A 17,992-nucleotide genomic window follows, 5' to 3' on the forward strand; every position below is an offset into this window, starting at 1 on the left:
TGTGGTGTATATAATATACAGGATGGATATAGAGAGATGGTGAAGAGATGTGGTATATATTGTATACAGGATGGATATAGAGAGATGGTGAAGAGATGTGGTGTATATAATATACAGGATGGATATAGAGAGATGGTGAAGAGATGTGGTATATATAATATAGAGGATGGATATAGAGAGATGGTGAAGAGATGTGGTATATATAATATAGAGGATGGATATAGAGAGATGGTGAAGAGATGTGGTATATATAATATAGAGGATGGATATAGAGAGATGGTGAAGAGATGTGGTGTATATAATATACAGGATGGATATAGAGAGATGGTGAAGAGATGTGGTGTATATAATATACAGGATGGATATAGAGAGATGGTGAAGAGATGTGGTATATATAATATACAGGATGGATATAGAGAGATGGTGAAGAGATGTGGTATATATAATATACAGGATGGATATAGAGAGATGGTGAAGAGATGTGGTATATATAATATACAGGATGGATATAGAGAGATGGTGAAGAGATGTGGTGTATATAATATACAGGATGGATATAGAGAGATGGTGAAGAGATGTGGTGTATATAATATACAGGATGGATATAGAGAGATGGTGAAGAGATGTGGTGTATATAATATACAGGATGGATATAGAGAGATGGTGAAGAGATGTGGTGTATATAATATACAGGATGGATATAGAGAGATGGTGAAGAGATGTGGTGTATATAATATACAGGATGGATATAGAGAGATGGTGAAGAGATGTGGTGTATATAATATAGAGGATGGATATAGAGAGATGGTGAAGAGATGTGGTATATATTGTATACAGGATGGATATAGAGAGATGGTGAAGAGATGTGGTGTATATAATATACAGGATGGATATAGAGAGATGGTGAAGAGATGTGGTGTATATAATATACAGGATGGATATAGAGAGATGGTGAAGAGATGTGGTGTATATAATATACAGGATGGATATAGAGAGATGGTGAAGAGATGTGGTATATATAATATACAGGATGGATATAGAGAGATGGTGAAGAGATGTGGTATATATTGTATACAGGATGGATATAGAGAGATGGTGAAGAGATGTGGTGTATATAATATAGAGGATGGATATAGAGAGATGGTGAAGAGATGTGGTATATATTGTATACAGGATGGATATAGAGAGATGGTGAAGAGATGTGGTATATATAATATACAGGATGGATATAGAGAGATGGTGAAGAGATGTGGTGTATATAATATACAGGATGGATATAGAGAGATGGTGAAGAGATGTGGTGTATATAATATACAGGATGGATATAGAGAGATGGTGAAGAGATGTGGTGTATATAATATACAGGATGGATATAGAGAGATGGTGAAGAGATGTGGTGTATATAATATACAGGATGGATATAGAGAGATGGTGAAGAGATGTGGTATATATTGTATACAGGATGGATATAGAGAGATGGTGAAGAGATGTGGTATATATAATATACAGGATGGATATAGAGAGATGGTGAAGAGATGTGGTGTATATAATATACAGGATGGATATAGAGAGATGGTGAAGAGATGTGGTGTATATAATATACAGGATGGATATAGAGAGATGGTGAAGAGATGTGGTATATATTGTATACAGGATGGATATAGAGAGATGGTGAAGAGATGTGGTGTATATAATATACAGGATGGATATAGAGAGATGGTGAAGAGATGTGGTATATATAATATACAGGATGGATATAGAGAGATGGTGAAGAGATGTGGTGTATATAATATAGAGGATGGATATAGAGAGATGGTGAAGAGATGTGGTGTATATAATATAGAGGATGGATATAGAGAGATGGTGAAGAGATGTGGTATATATTGTATACAGGATGGATATAGAGAGATGGTGAAGAGATGTGGTGTATATAATATACAGGATGGATATAGAGAGATGGTGAAGAGATGTGGTATATATTGTATACAGGATGGATATAGAGAGATGGTGAAGAGATGTGGTGTATATAATATACAGGATGGATATAGAGAGATGGTGAAGAGATGTGGTGTATATAATATACAGGATGGATATAGAGAGATGGTGAAGAGATGTGGTGTATATAATATACAGGATGGATATAGAGAGATGGTGAAGAGATGTGGTGTATATAATATACAGGATGGATATAGAGAGATGGTGAAGAGATGTGGTGTATATAATATACAGGATGGATATAGAGAGATGGTGAAGAGATGTGGTATATATTGTATACAGGATGGATATAGAGAGATGGTGAAGAGATGTGGTATATATTGTATACAGGATGGATATAGAGAGATGGTGAAGAGATGTGGTATATATAACATAGAGGACGGATTTAGAGAACACTGGTTTCGCTGTCAGACACCCTTAAAATGTTAAAATGTTGTGTCAACCGCAAATTCTTGGTAGTGACACAGAAACTGTCATTCTGACGGTTTACTGAGAGGTGGAGAGAAAGAGAGGTGGAGAGAGAGAGGAATTCAACAGGAAATCACTATCTCTTCTCTACATCCTCCAATTACAAACCAACCCCCTCCGACCCTCAGTATTTGATCTCTTATCTTCAAGCTAAATAGTGGAGACCTCTGGGACTGTGTAGAGGACTGACTGTCTGTGGCCTGTCAGTGTGTAGAGGACTGACTGTCTGTGGCCTGTCAGTGTGTAGAGGACTGACTGTCTGTGGCCTGTCAGTGTGTAGAGGACTGACTGTCTGTGGCCTGTCAGTGTGAAGAGGACTGACTGTCTGTGGCCTGTCAGTGTGTAGAAGACTAACTGTCTGTGGCCTGTCAGTGTGTAGAGGACTGACTGTCTGTGGCCTGTCAGTGTGTAGAGGACTGACTGTCTGTGGCCTGTCAGTGTGTAGAGGACTAACTGTCTGTGGCCTGTCAGTGTGTAGAGGACTGACTGTCTGTGGCCTGTCAGTGTGTAGAGGACTGACTGTCTGTGGCCTGTCAGTGTGTAGAGGACTGACTGTCTGTGGCCTGTCAGTGTGTAGAGGACTGACTGTCTGTGGCCTGTCAGTGTGTAGAGGACTGACTGTCTGTGGCCTGTCAGTGTGAAGAGGACTAACTGTCTTTAGTCTGTCAGTGTGTAGAGGACTGACTGTCTGTGGCCTGTCAGTGTGTAGAGGACTGACTGTCTGTGGCCTGTCAGTGTGTAGAGGACTGACTGTCTGTGGCCTGTCAGTGTGTAGAGGACTGACTGTCTGTGGCCTGTCAGTGTGTAGAGGACTGACTGTCTGTGGCCTGTCAGTGTGTAGAGGACTGACTGTCTGTGGCCTGTCAGTGTGTAGAGGACTGACTGTCTGTGGCCTGTCAGTGTGTAGAGGACTGACTGTCTGTGGCCTGTCAGTGTGAAGAGGACTGACTGTCTGTGGCCTGTCAGTGTGTAGAAGACTAACTGTCTGTGGCCTGTCAGTGTGTAGAGGACTGACTGTCTGTGGCCTGTCAGTGTGTAGAGGACTGACTGTCTGTGGCCTGTCAGTGTGTAGAGGACTAACTGTCTGTGGCCTGTCAGTGTGTAGAGGACTGACTGTCTGTGGCCTGTCAGTGTGTAGAGGACTGACTGTCTGTGGCCTGTCAGTGTGTAGAGGACTGACTGTCTGTGGCCTGTCAGTGTGTAGAGGACTGACTGTCTGTGGCCTGTCAGTGTGTAGAGGACTGACTGTCTGTGGCCTGTCAGTGTGAAGAGGACTAACTGTCTTTAGTCTGTCAGTGTGTAGAGGACTGACTGTCTGTGGCCTGTCAGTGTGTAGAGGACTGACTGTCTGTGGCCTGTCAGTGTGTAGAGGACTGACTGTCTGTGGCCTGTCAGTGTGTAGAGGACTGACTGTCTGTGGCCTGTCAGTGTGTAGAGGACTGACTGTCTGTGGCCTGTCAGTGTGTGGAGGACTGACTGTCTGTGGCCTGTCAGTGTGAAGAGGACTAACTGTCTGTAGTCTGTCAGTGTGTAGAGGACTGACTGTCTGTGGCCTGTCAGTGTGTAGAGGACTGACTGTCTGTGGCCTGTCAGTGTGTAGAGGACTGACTGTCTGTGGCCTGTCAGTGTGTAGAGGACTGACTGTCTGTGGCCTGTCAGTGTGTAGAGGACTGACTGTCTGTGGCCTGTCAGTGTGACTGACTGTCTGTGATCTAAGTGTGCGTTCTCTAATTCTCTCCTTCTCTCTTTCTCTCTCTCGGAGGACCTGAGCCCTAGGACCATGCCCCAGGACTACCTGACATGATGACTCCTTGTTGTCCCCAGTCCACCTGGCTGTGCTGCTGCTCCAGTTTCAACTATTCTGCCTTATTATTATTCGACCATGCTGGTCATTTATGAACATTTGAACATCTTGGCCATGTTCTGTTATAATCTCCACCCGGCACAGCCAGAAGAGGACTGGCCATCCCACATATGCTCTCTCTAATTCTCTCTTTCTTTCTCTCTCTCGGAGGACCTGAGCCCTAGGACCATGCCCCAGGAATACCTGACATGATGACTCCTTGCTGTCCCCAGTCCACCTGACTGTGCTGCTGCTCCAGTTTCAACTGTTCTGCCTTATTATTATTCGACCATGCTGGTCATTTATGAACATCTGAACATCTTGGCCATGTTCTGTTATAATTTCCACCCGGCACAGCCAGAAGAGGACTGGACACCCCACATAGCCTGGTTCCTCTCTAGGTTTCTTCCTAGGTTTTGGCCTTTCTAGGGAGTTTTTCCTAGCCACCGTGCTTCTACACCTGCATTGCTTGCTGTTTGGGGTTTTAGGCTGGGTTTCTGTACAGCACTTTGAGATATCAGCTGATGTACGAAGGGCTATATAAATAAATTTGATTTGATTTGATTTGTGGCCTGTCAGTGTGTAGAGGACTGTGTCTGTGGCCTGTCAGTGTGTAGAGGACTGACTGTCTGTGGCCTGTCAGTGTGTAGAGGACTGACTGTCTGTGGCCTGTCAGTGTGTAGAGGACTAACTGTCTGTGGCCTGTCAGTGTGTAGAGGACTGACTGTCTGTGGCCTGTCAGTGTGTAGAGGACTGACTGTCTGTGGCCTGTCAGTGTGTAGAGGATTGACTGTCTGTGGCCTGTCAGTGTGAAGAGGACTGACTGTCTGTGGCCTGTCAGTGTGAAGAGGACTGACTGTCTGTGGCCTGTCAGTGTGTAGAGGACTGACTGTGTGTGGCCTGTCAGTGTGAAGAGGACTAACTGTCTGTGGCCTGGCAGTGTGTAGAGGACTAACTGTCTGTGGCCTGTCAGTGTGAAGAGGACTAACTGTCTGTGGCCTGTCAGTGTGAAGAGGACTAACTGTCTGTGGCCTGTCAGTGTGAAAAGGACTAACTGTCTGTGGCCTGGCAGTGTGTAGAGGACTAACTGTCTGTGGCCTGTCAGTGTGTAGAGGACTAACTGTCTGTGGCCTGTCAGTGTGAAGAGGACTAACTGTCTGTGGCCTGTCAGTGTGAAGAGGACTAACTGTCTGTGGCCTGTCAGTGTCTTTATACCAATATACTGTACCGGTACCCCTGTATATAGCCTCCACATTGACTCTGTACCAGTACTCCCTGTATATAGCCTCCACATTGACTCTGTACCGTAATACCCTGTATATAGCCTCCACATTGACTCTGTACCGTAACTCCCTGTATATAGCCTCCACATTGACTCTGTACCAGTACCCCCTGTATATAGCCTCCAGATTGACTCTGTACCGTAATACCCTGTATATAGCCTCCACATTGACTCTGTACCGTAACTCCCTGTATATAGCCTCCACATTGACTCTGTACCAGTACCCCCTGTATATAGCCTCCAGATTGACTCTGTACCGTAATACCCTGTATATAGCCTCCACATTGACTCTGTACCGTAACTCCCTGTATATAGCCTCCACATTGACTCTGTACCAGTACCCCCTGTATATAGCCTCCACATTGACTCTGTACCAGTACCCCCTGTATATAGCCTCCACATTGACTCTGTACCAGTACCCCCTGTATATAGCCTCCACATTTTTATTTTTTTATTTTACCTTTATTTAACTTGGTAAGTCAGTTAAGAACAAATTATTATTTTCAATGACGTCCTAGGAACAGTGGGTTAATTGCCTGTTCAGGGGCAGAACGACAGATTTGTACCTTGTCAGCTCGGGGGTTTGAACTTGCAACCTTGCGGTTACTAGTCCAACGCTCTAACCACTAGGCAACCCTGCCGCATTGACTCTGTACCGGTACCCCCTGTATATAGCCTCCACATTGACTCTGTATCGGTACCCCCTGTATATAGCCTCCACATTGACTCTGTATCGGTACTCCCTGTATATAGCCTCCACATTGACTCTGTACCGGTACCCCCTGTATATAGCCTCCACATTGACTCTGTACCGGTACACCCTGTATATAGCCTCCACATTGACTCTGTATCGGTACCCCCTGTATATAGCCTCCACATTGACTCTGTACCAGTACTCCCTGTATATAGCCTCCACATTGACTCTGTACCGGTACCCCCTGTATATAGCCTCCACATTGACTCTGTACTGGTATCCCCTGTATATAGCCTCCACATTGACTCTGTACCGGTACCCCCTGTACCGGAGACTGTACTGTCAGAAAGAGGAGACTGTACTGTCAGAGAGAGGAGACTATACTGTTAGAGAGAGGAGACTGTACTGTCAGAAAGAGGAGAGAGGAGACTGTACTGTTAGAGAGAGGAGACTGTACTGTTAGAGAGAGGAGACTACTGTCAGAGAGAGGAGACTGTACTGTTAGAGAGAGGGGAGAGGAGACTGTACTGTTAGAGAGAGGAGAGAGGAGACTGTACTGTCAGAGAGAGGGGACTGTACTGTTAGAGAGAGGAGAGAGGAGACTGTACTGTTAGAGAGAGGAGAGAGGAGACTGTACTGTCAGAGAGAGGAGACTGTACTGTTGGAGAGAGGAGGCTACTGCAATAGAGAGGAGAGAGGAGACTGTACTGTTAGAGAGAGGAGACTGTACTGTCAGAGAGAGGAGAGAGGAGACTGTACTGTTAGAGAGAGGAGAGAGGAGAATGTACTGTTAGAGAGAGGAGAGAGGAGACTGTACTGTTAGAGAGAGGAGAGATAAGTTTGTGCTGTCAGAGAGAGGAAAGAAGAGACCCAGGGGATGGGAGGAGATAACATCCCACCAGTACACCCTGAGCAGAGTGCCAGAAACCAATGACATCATGTTAGAGAGTCTGGGAAAGGTTGTGAATGGCATGTCTAGAATACAGCCAGTCAGCCAGCCAGCCAACCAGACAGACAGACAGACAGACAGACAGACAGACAGACAGACAGACAGACAGACAGACAGGGAACTGGTCTGTTCGACAGACAGACAGACAGACAGGGAACTGGTCTGTTCAAAAGGACAGACAGACAGACAGACAGACAGACAGACAGACAGACAGACAGACAGACAGACAGACAGACGGACAGACAGACAGACGGACAGACAGACAGATGTGTGTACATTGGACACCTTAGTGCAAATATGTCATGTCCCATAAAAGCTGAGTCCTGGAGGTACCTGAGTGCAGAGGGATAAAGGAAGCACAAGGAGTGTATTCCTACCAGCTCTGAGGGAGAATCTTCTCTTACAAAAATAAACTAGCCAAACCACTTGGTTCCTAATGTAGAGCTCCTAATATAAAGCTCCTAATGTACAGCTCCTACCGTAGAGCTCCTAAATCAGAGCTCCTAATGTAGAGCTCACTAATGTATAGCTCCTAATGTAGAGCTCCTAATGTAGAGCTCCTAATGTATAGCTCCTAATACAGAGCTCCTAATGTAGAGCTAATAATGTAGAGCTCCTAATGTAGAGCTCCTAAATCAGAGCTCCTAATGTAGAGCTCCTAAATCAGAGCTCCTAATGTAGAGCTCCTAATGTAGAGCTCCTAAATCAGAGCTCCTAATGTAGAGCTCCTAAATCAGAGCTCCTAATGTAGAGCTCCTAAATCAGAGCTCCTAACGTAGAGCTCCTAATGTACAGCTGCAGCTGTACATAGCCCATCTGTAAATAGCCCACCCAATCTACCTACCTCATCCCCATATTGTTTTTATTTACTTTTCTGCTCTTTTGCACACCAGTATTTCTACTTGCACATCATCTTTATTTTTTTCTATTGTGTTATTGACTGTATGTTTGTTTATCCCATCTGTAACACTGTGTTGTTTGTGTCACACTGCTTTGCTTTGTCTTGGCCAGGTCACAGTTGTAAATGAGAACTAGCCTACCTGGTTAAATAAAGGGTTAGGGTTATATATGTATATAAATATCTGGTTAAATAAAGGTTAAAAAAATAATAATAACGTAGACCTCCTAATGTAGAGCTCCTAATGTAGAGCTTCTAATGTAGAGCCCTTAATGTAGAGATCCTAATGTAGAGCCCTTAATGTAGAGCTCCTAATGTAGAGCTCCTAATGTAGAGCTCCTAATGTAGAGCTCCTAGTGTAGAGCCCTTAATGTAGAGCCCTAAATGTAGAGCTCCTAATGTAGAGCTCCTAGTGTAGAGCTCCTAATGTAGAGCCCTTAATGTAGAGCCCTTAATGTAGAGATCCTAATGTAGAGCACCTAATGTAGAGCTCCTAATGTAGAGCTCCTAATGTAGAGCCCTTAATGTAGAGCTCCTAGTGTAGAGCCCTAAATGTAGAGCTCCTAATGTAGAGCCCTTAATGTAGAGCCCTTAATGTAGAGATCCTAATGTAGAGCCCTTAATGTAGAGCCCTTAATATAGAGCTCCTAATGTAGAGCTCTTTATGTAGAGCCCTAAATGTAGAGCTCCTAATGTAGAGCTCCTAATGTAGAGCTCCTAAATCAGAGCTCCTAAATCAGCACTCCTAATGTAGAGTTCCTAATGTAGAGCTCCTAATGTAGAGCTCCTAATGTAGAGCTCCTAGTGTAGTGATCCTAATGTAGAGCTCCTAATGTAGAGCACCTAAATCAGAGCTCCTAAATCAGAGCTCCTAAATCAGAGCTCCTAATGTAGAGCTCCTAATGTAGAGCTCCTAAATCAGAGCTCCTAATGTTGAGTTCCTAAATCAGAGCTCCTAGTGTAGAGCTCCAAATGAAGAGCTAGTGGAGTAGGACTATACTCTTGACACAGTAAAGAATTGCTGTATGTTTTACTTTAAAATCTTACAGTAATATGCTGCTTTATCAGTTTACAATTTCTAAAAGTGCAGAAGTTAGGTGTTGCCTACAGAAGAGAGGTGGGTTGCTAGGTGTTGCCTACAGAAGAGAGGTGGGTTGCCAGTGGGTTACCTACAGAAGAGAGGTGGGTTGCTAGTATGTTACCTACAGAAGAGAGGTGGGTTGCTAGTATGTTACCTACAGAAGAGAGATGGGTTGCTAGTATGTTACCTACAGAAGAGAGGTGGGTTGCTAGTATGTTACCTACAGAAGAGAAGTGGGTTGCCTATAGGCTACTAGTATGACCAGACCATATATAGGCATTGCTTCTGACCATTCATTGCTGATGATCATAAAGAATCCGTATATACCACCAGAAATGTTTAATCAGAGTTTAAACACCCACAGTGTTAAAAACACTTTCTTAGAAATTATATAATAATAATTATTTATTTAACTTTTATAGAGCTATTTATTACATAAAGAAATCCTGAAGCGCTGTAAAGCAACAACAACAACAAAAAACAAGCAATTTAAAAACAACATCATTAGTCATCACGAGGGAGATCAACGTTCAAGAGACTAAAGGTTGAGAAAGTTCATGGCTGAAGTGAGATCAGAGGGAGGAGGTCAAAGGGGAGACCCAGGAGCAAACAGGCAGCACATTGTCATCACGGTGTTTCGCCATCCACACCGTTTATTGCTTCAATAGGACTCAGATGAAGTCAGAGTTACGTACTAGCCACTCGACCAGTTGCTAGCTAGCTACTCCTTGGTGAATCTACGGTAGTCACAATATGTGACCATCTCAAATAGCTTTAAAATAAACATTTTTTATTTTTTTATAGATATTTTTTTAACCCCCTTTTCTCCCCAATTTCGTGATATCCAATTACGATCTTGTCTCATCGCTGCACCTCCCCAACGGGCTCGGGAGGCGAAGGTTGAGCATGCGTCCTCGGAAACATGACCCCCCAAACCGCGCTTCTTAACACCCGCCCGCTTAACCCCGGAAGCCAGCCGCACCAATGTGTCAGAGGAAACACAGTTTCCCGCCACAAGGAGTCGCTAGAGCGTGATGAGCTAAGTAAAGCCCCCCCCCCCCCCCCCCCGGCCAAACTCTCCCCTAACCCGGACGACGCTGGGCCAAACTCTCCCCTAACCCGGACGACGCTGGGCCAAACTCTCCCCTAACCCGGACGACGCTGGGCCAAACTCTCCCCTAACCCGGACGACGCTGGGCCAGACTCTCCCCTAACCCGGACGACGCTGGGCCAAACTCTCCCCTAACCCGGACGACGCTGGGCCAAACTCTCCCCTAACCCGGACGACGCTGGGCCAAACTCTCCCCTAACCCGAATGACGCTGGGCCAAACTCTCCCCTAACCCAGACGACACTGGGCCAAACTCTCCCCTAACCCGGACGACGCTGGGCCAAACTCTCTCCTAACCCAGACGACGCTGGGCCAAACTCTCCCCTAACCCGGACGACGCTGGGCCAATTGTGTGCTGCTCTATGGGTCTCCTGGTCACGGCCGGCTGTGACACAGCCTGGGATCGAACCCAGGTCTGTAGTGACACTTCAAGCACTGCGATGCCACTTGGGAGAAACTAACATTTTTCAATGTGTTGATAAACTAAGATCCCCATAGTGTTGGGTCCCTAACACCATGAGTGTTGAAAATCCCAACTTAAATGAACACTTTATTAGAGCGGATGATGTTACACTTTCTCAGTGTTAGGGAATTAACACCTGTGGTGTTACAGTATTTTTTGGTCGGTTTTAACACTGTGTAAAGCCTTATTTGCATATTTCCCAGGGTCCCTTTCAAGTGAATGTTAGAGTTACCCACCAATGACTGTGTTTTTTAGTGACAGAGACATGGTTGCTACATACATGTTCAGTCCTGAAGCCTTCACCAAGTGAATGTGTTTGAATTAAACATAAACCCTTATTGGACATGTCCTGAGGCCTTTAGTTATGGCCTAGTCCCCCCCCCCCCCCCCCCCCCCCCCAACATTGTGGTCTGAAAATCCTGGCACATGGGCCATGTCAGACATCCAAATCTCAATATGCTGTTGTGTGAAGTGATTAGTAATTCCTATTCCTAGGAAGGATATTCAACAAATGTAACTTTTTATCATCCACAATCTGAATTCAGAATCAACACTCAGATATAACACTGGTGTTAACCCCACTAGAATCCACACTCAGATATAACACTGGTCTTAAACCCACTAGAATCAACACTCAGATATACCACTGGTGTTTCTAGAATTTTTACACACAGAAATGTGGTGCGTACATGTGCCATTTGCAACTTAAAATCTCTCTCAGGAAATCATCCTATCGAGTAGCCTATAGAGTTGAAGCAGGACTGAAGCAGAACTGAACAGAACTGAACAGAACTGGAACAGAACTGGAACAGAAAGGAAAATACAACCATGTAGATGTAGCCTAGTTCTCTCACAGCACAGCTGCACATTCCCAGAGTTCTAGGAGTCAACTGAACTTCTCCCTGCAAGTGGTCATCTCTCTCTCTCTCTCTCTCTCTCTCTCTCTCTCTTGCTCTCTCTCTCTCTTGCTCTCTCTCTCTCTCGCTCTCTTGCGCTCTCTCTCTCTCTCTCTCTCTCTCTTGCTCTCTCTCTCATGCTCTCTCTCTCTCTCTTGCTCTCTCTCTCTCTCTCTCTTGCTCTCTCTCTCTCTCTCTCTCTCTCTCTCTCTCTCTTGCTCTCTCTCTCTCTCTCTTGCTCTCTCTCTCTCTCTCTTGCTCTCTCTCTCTCTCTCTCTCAATGTCAATTCAAAGGGCTTCATTGGCACAGGAAACATATGTTAACATGCAAGTGAAATTGATAATAGACCTGAGTAAAATAAACAATAAAAACAAATTCATAGTATACATTACTCACAAAAGTTCCAAAAGAATAAAGACATTAGAATTGTCATATTATGTGCAAATAGTTCAAGTACAAAAGGGAAAATAAATAACCATAAATATGGGTTGTATTTACAATGGTGTTTGTTCTTCACTGGTTGCCCTTTTCTTGAGGCAACAGGTCACACATCTTGCTGCTGTGATTGATGCACACTGTGGTATTTCACCCAATAAATATGGGAGTTTATCAAATTGGGTTTGTTTTCAAATTCTTTGTGGGTCTATGTAATCTGAGGGAAATATGTGTCTCTAATATGGTCATACATTTGGCAGAAGGTTAGGAAGTGCAGCTCAGTTCCCACCTCATTTTGTGGGCAGTGAGCACATAGCCTGTCTTCTCTTGAGAGCCATGTCTGCCTAAGGCGTCCTTTCTCAATGGCAAGGCTATGCTCACTGAGTCTGTACATAGTCAAAGCTTTCCTTCATTTTGGGTCAGTCACAGTGGTCAGGTATTCTGCCGCTGTGTACTCTCTGTTTAGGGCCAAATAACATTCTAGTTTGCTCTGTTTTTTTGTTAATTCTTTCCAATGTGTCAAGTAATTATCTTTTTATTTTCTTATGATTTGTTTGGGTCTAATTGTGTTGCTCTCTCTCTCTCTCATAATTAAATACATTGCTAGACACAAACCAATTGTTGTAACAGACATGGGTGTGCCCCAGTTCTGAGGAATTGTAAGTAATGAATTGTTTGTATTGTTTACATTAGCCCTTGCACCTATCAAAGCCTTCAGTTAAATGTTCTATACATATCCCCAAATAATAATACAAATTCCAACAGACGATTTCTGTCTTTTTCTTTGTCATTTTGAGAAGCCAATCTACATGGACCTCAGTAATAACATACATCAATTAAATTGCAATGCCTTTCATTGATACAAAATAAAACAAACCCAAATAACCGTTTTGTTTTCACAGATAAGGCTGGGTATGGTGAGCACACACAATTCCCCCACAATAAGTGTAACTTTATTTTACCTCTGATGTAGTTGGATTTAGTCTCATCCAGCAGACTGGAAGAAGATGCCCCCATAGCGAAATGAAATGATCTCGGTCCACGATAGACTGCTATGCCACAGGCGAAGAAGCTGTTTATTGTCCCGTCAACAGACCGCTTCAGTGTGTCGATTCTGGCATCTGACAGAGAACGGACGTGGAGAAAGAAGCATGCTTGAAGAAACCACTATCATACCGTAGGAACTTCCTCATTCTACAGCGCCGCCTTAAGTAGCCTAACCCTGTTCAGAAGCATTCCGGTTTAAGAGCGACGTTTACATTGTTGTTTTTCCTCTCCTCATGTAGCCTAGGCTATATATCAATGACTGTATATAGTTATATCTATACAGATACACTGCAATACAGATAAACACATTGAAAGAGTCACTGTAATACGTTTTTAAAATAACTGTATTATTATAATGGATCGATTTCAGCTGAAATGTGTGGCTGAATTATTCAAATATATATTTCCAATTTGGTCCACTATTTTGTCGTTTAAATTCATTAGAATTTTTTTGCTAATCTTGGCCCAGTTTCCCAAAAATATCTTAAGGATAAATTAATCGTTAGAATCTTCGTAGAAGCATCTTTAAATCTCCAAGCTTTTCCCCAAAACTATTGTTATTAACGTTACTCTTGAAAACCTCGTAAACTCAGACCAATCGCAGAACAGCTAATGGTGCTTTCAAGATAACTGGGAACTCGGAAAAATGTGAGGTCAAATCAAATCATGAAGTCTGTGATTTTTAGGTCGGAAAGTCGGAGCTCTGGAAAGAGGCCCGAGTTCCCGAGTTGGAATTCCGAGTTGGATGTCCTTTCAAAACGATTTCCCCTGGTGTCTTGAACGCACTGAAGTCGGATGGGAACTCTGAAAAAAACAAAATCAAATCATGACATCACTGATCTTCAGTTCGGAAAGTCGGAGCTCTAGAAAGGTTTGCCAGAGTTCTCGAGTTGGAATTCCGAGTTGGATGACCAATCAAAAGATTTTTCAAAGTCAGAGCTCGTTTTTTCACTAGTTCCTAGTTGCACTGAAGTCAGAAGTCAGGGATTTCTGAGTTCCCAGTTGTTGTGAACACGCACAAGACAGCTGGGAACTCGGGCAAAAAAACTAGGTCGAATCATGATGTCAGTGATCTTCAGGTCGGAAAGTCAATGTTCTGGGAAGAGTTTGGGAAGAGTTTGCAACTTTGAATTGGTGTGTCATGCCTGATGCCTCCTGTAAATATTGCCGCATTCAAAATAACTGGGAACTCTGAAAAATTTGAGGTCAAATCATGAAGTCAGTGATTTTCAGGTCAAAAAGTCGGAGCTCTGGAAAGAGGCCTGAGTTCCCGAGTTGGAATTCCGAGTTGGATGACCAATCAAAAGATTTTTCGAAGTCAGAGCTGTTTTTTCCCACTAATTCCTAGTTGCACTGAAGTCAGAAGTAGGACATTTCCAAGTTCCCAGTTGTTTTGAATGCAGCATTAGAGGTTTGGACACACCTACTCATTCAGGGGTTTTTCTAATAGTGAAGACATCAAAACTATGAAATAACACATATGGAATCATGTAGTAACCAAAAAAGTGTTAAACAAATCAAAACATATTTTATATTTGAGATTCTTATAAGTAGCCACCCTTTGCCTTGATGACAGCTTTGCACACTCTTGGCATTCTCTCAACCAGCTTCATGATGTAGTCATCTGGAATGTGTTATAAATACATAATACATGCATTATAAAAAATGGAATTGGAATATTATATTATAAATACAAGCTCAATCTGTACTTCAATGCACATCTGGCAACAACACATCTGCCATGCTGATCCTCAACACTGGGGCCCCTCAGGGGTGTGTACTTAGTCCCCTCCTGTACTCCCTGTTCACCCACGACTGCGTGGCCAAACAAGACTCCAACACCATCATTAAGTTTTCGACAACGATGAGACAGACTATAGGGAAGACGTCAAAAAACTGGCAGTGTGGTGCCAGGACAACAACCTCTCTCTCAACGATGAGACAGCCAATAGGGAGGAGTTCAGATAACTGGCACAGTGTGGTGCCAGGACAACAACCTCTCCCTCAACGATGAGACGGCCTATAGGGAGGAGGTCAGAGACCTGGCAGTGTGGTGCCAGGACGACAACCTCTCCCTCAATGTGAGCAAGACAAAGGAGCTGATCGTGGACTACAGAAAAAGGCAGGACGAACAGGCTCCCATTAACCTCGACGGGGCTGTAGTGGTTCCTATCATGGTCCAAACACACCAAGACAGTCATGAAGAGGGCACGACAAAACTTTTGCCCCTCAGGAGACTGAAACCCCATGCATTGTCACATCCACCAAAACCCCATGCATTGTCACATCCACCAAAACCCCATGCATTGTCACATCCATCACAACTATGACTATAACTGTCCATATCTATGGCTATAACTGTCCATATCTATGGCTATAACTGTCCATATCTATGGCTTAACTGTCCATATCTATGGCTATAACTGTCCATATCTATGGCTATAACTGCCCATATCTATGGCTATAACTGTCCATATCTATGGCTATAACTGTCCATATCTATGGCTATAACTGCCCATATCTATGGCTATAACTGTCCATATCTATGGCTATAACTGTCCATATCTATGGCTATAACGGTTCATATCTTTGGCTATAACTGTCCATATCTATGGCTTAACTGTCCATATCTATGGCTATAACTGTCCATATCTATGGCTATAACTGCCCATATCTATGGCTATAACTGTCCATATCTATGGCTATAACTGTCCATATCTATGGCTATAACTGTCCATATATATGGCTATAACTGTCCATATCTATGGCTATAACTTCCCATATCTATGGCTATAACTGTCCATATCTATGGCTATATCTATGGCTATAACTGTCTATATCTATGGCTATATCTGTGGCTATAACTGCCTATATCCATGGAAATATCTATGGCTATAACTGTCTATATCTATGGCTATATCTATGGCTATAACTGTCCATATCTATGGCTATAACTGTCCATATCTATGGCTATATCTATGGCTATAACTGTCTATATCTATGGCTATAACTGTCCATATCTATGGCTATAACGGTTCATATCTTTGGCTATAACTGTCCATATCTTTGGCTATAACTGTCCATAGCTTTGGCTATAACTGTCCATATCTATGGCTATAACTGTCCATATCTATGGCTATAACTGTCCCTATCTATGCCTATAACTGTCCATATCTATGGCTATAACTTCCCATATCTATGGCTATAACTGCCCATATCTATGGCTATAACTGTCCATATCTATGGCTATAACTGTCCATATCTATGGCTATAACTGTCCATATCTGTGGCTATAACTGTCCATATCTATGGCTATAGCTGTCCATATCTATGGCTATAACTGCCCATATCTATAGCTATAACTGTCCATATCTATGGCTATAACTGTCCATATCTATGGCTATAGCTGTCCATATCTATGGCTATAACTGTCCATATCTATGGCTATAACTGTCCATATTTATGGTTATAACTGTCCATATCTATGGCTATAACTGTCCATATCTATGGCTATAGCTGTCCATATCTATGGCTATAACTGCCCATATCTATGGCTATAACTGTCCATATCTATGGCTATAACTGTCCATATCTATGGCTATAGCTGTCCATATCTATGGCTATAACTGTCCATATCTATGGCTATAACTGTCCATATTTATGGCTATAACTGTCCATATCTATGGCTATAACTGTCCATATCTATGGCTATAACTGTCCAAAGTAACACAAGTTCACATGCACTATAGCACCCCCTGTGGGTTGTCACATGCGCTGAATACAACATGATGAGTTTAAGTTGAGTTTATTTTTATTTTTATAATGCACATTAATCAACGTTTCAGTAAAAGTGCCGGTTTTAGCCAGCCGGCTAATTTTCAACCGATATTACCGTTCCCATGCGGTAGCAGAGAGAACAGTCTATGACACAGTGGCGGGAGTCTTTTTCAATTTTTAGGGCCTTCCTCTGACACCACCTGGTATAGAGGTCCGGGATGGCAGGAAGCTTAGCCCCAGTGATGCACTGGGCCGTACTCACTACCACCTGGTATAGAGGTCCGGGATGGAAGGAAGCTTGGCCCCAGTGATGCACTGGGCCGTACTCACTACCACCTGGTATAGAGGTCCGGGATGGCAGGAAGCTTAGCCCCAGTGAGGCACTGGGCCGTACTCACTACCACCTGGTATAGAGGTCCGGGATGGCAGGAAGCTTGGCCCCAGTGATGCACTGGGCCGTACTCACTACCACCTGGTATAGAGGTCCGGGATGGCAGGAAGCTTGGCCCCAGTGATGCACTGGGCCGTACTCACTACCACCTGGTATAGAGGTCCGGGATGGCAGGAAGCTTGGCCCCAGTGATGCACTGGGCCGTACTCACTACCACCTGGAATAGAGGTCCTGGATGGCAGGAAGCTTGGCCCCAGTGATGCACTGGGCCGTACTCACTACCACCTGGTATAGAGGTCCGGGATGGAAGGAAGCTTGGCCCCAGTGATGCACTGGGCCGTACTCACTACCACCTGGTATAGAGGTCCGGGATGGCAGGAAGCTTAGCCCCAGTGAGGCACTGGGCCGTACTCACTACCACCTGGTATAGAGGTCCGGGATGGCAGGAAGCTTGGCCCCAGTGATGCACTGGGCCGTACTCACTACCACCTGGTATAGAGGTCCGGGATGGCAGGAAGCTTGGCCCCAGTGATGCACTGGGCCGTACTCACTACCACCTGGTATAGAGGTCCGGGATGGCAGGAAGCTTGGCCCCAGTGATGCACTGGGCCGTACTCACTACCACCTGGAATAGAGGTCCTGGATGGCAGGAAGCTTGGCCC

The 17,992-nt window shown here is 44.0% G+C and overlaps 1 protein-coding gene across 1 annotated transcript in view; it reads right to left on the reverse strand.

Moving 5' to 3' along the window:
• The window catches only part of LOC110531063 (protein Niban 1), a 77,619-nt gene extending 63,475 nt beyond the window's left edge, over positions 1-14,144 (reverse strand). The window contains exon 1 of the mRNA XM_036986768.2: positions 13,078-14,144. Coding sequence (XP_036842663.2) covers positions 13,078-13,132 — 55 coding nt within the window. The 5' untranslated portion in view covers positions 13,133-14,144. The remainder of the gene's footprint in view (positions 1-13,077) is intronic.
• Between the last annotated feature and the right edge of the window lie 3,848 nt (positions 14,145-17,992).

The sequence above is a fragment of the Oncorhynchus mykiss genome, chromosome 8 (genome assembly GCF_057628025.1).
Source record: "Oncorhynchus mykiss isolate SJ-2025 chromosome 8, ASM5762802v1, whole genome shotgun sequence".
NCBI lineage: Eukaryota > Metazoa > Chordata > Actinopteri > Salmoniformes > Salmonidae > Oncorhynchus > Oncorhynchus mykiss.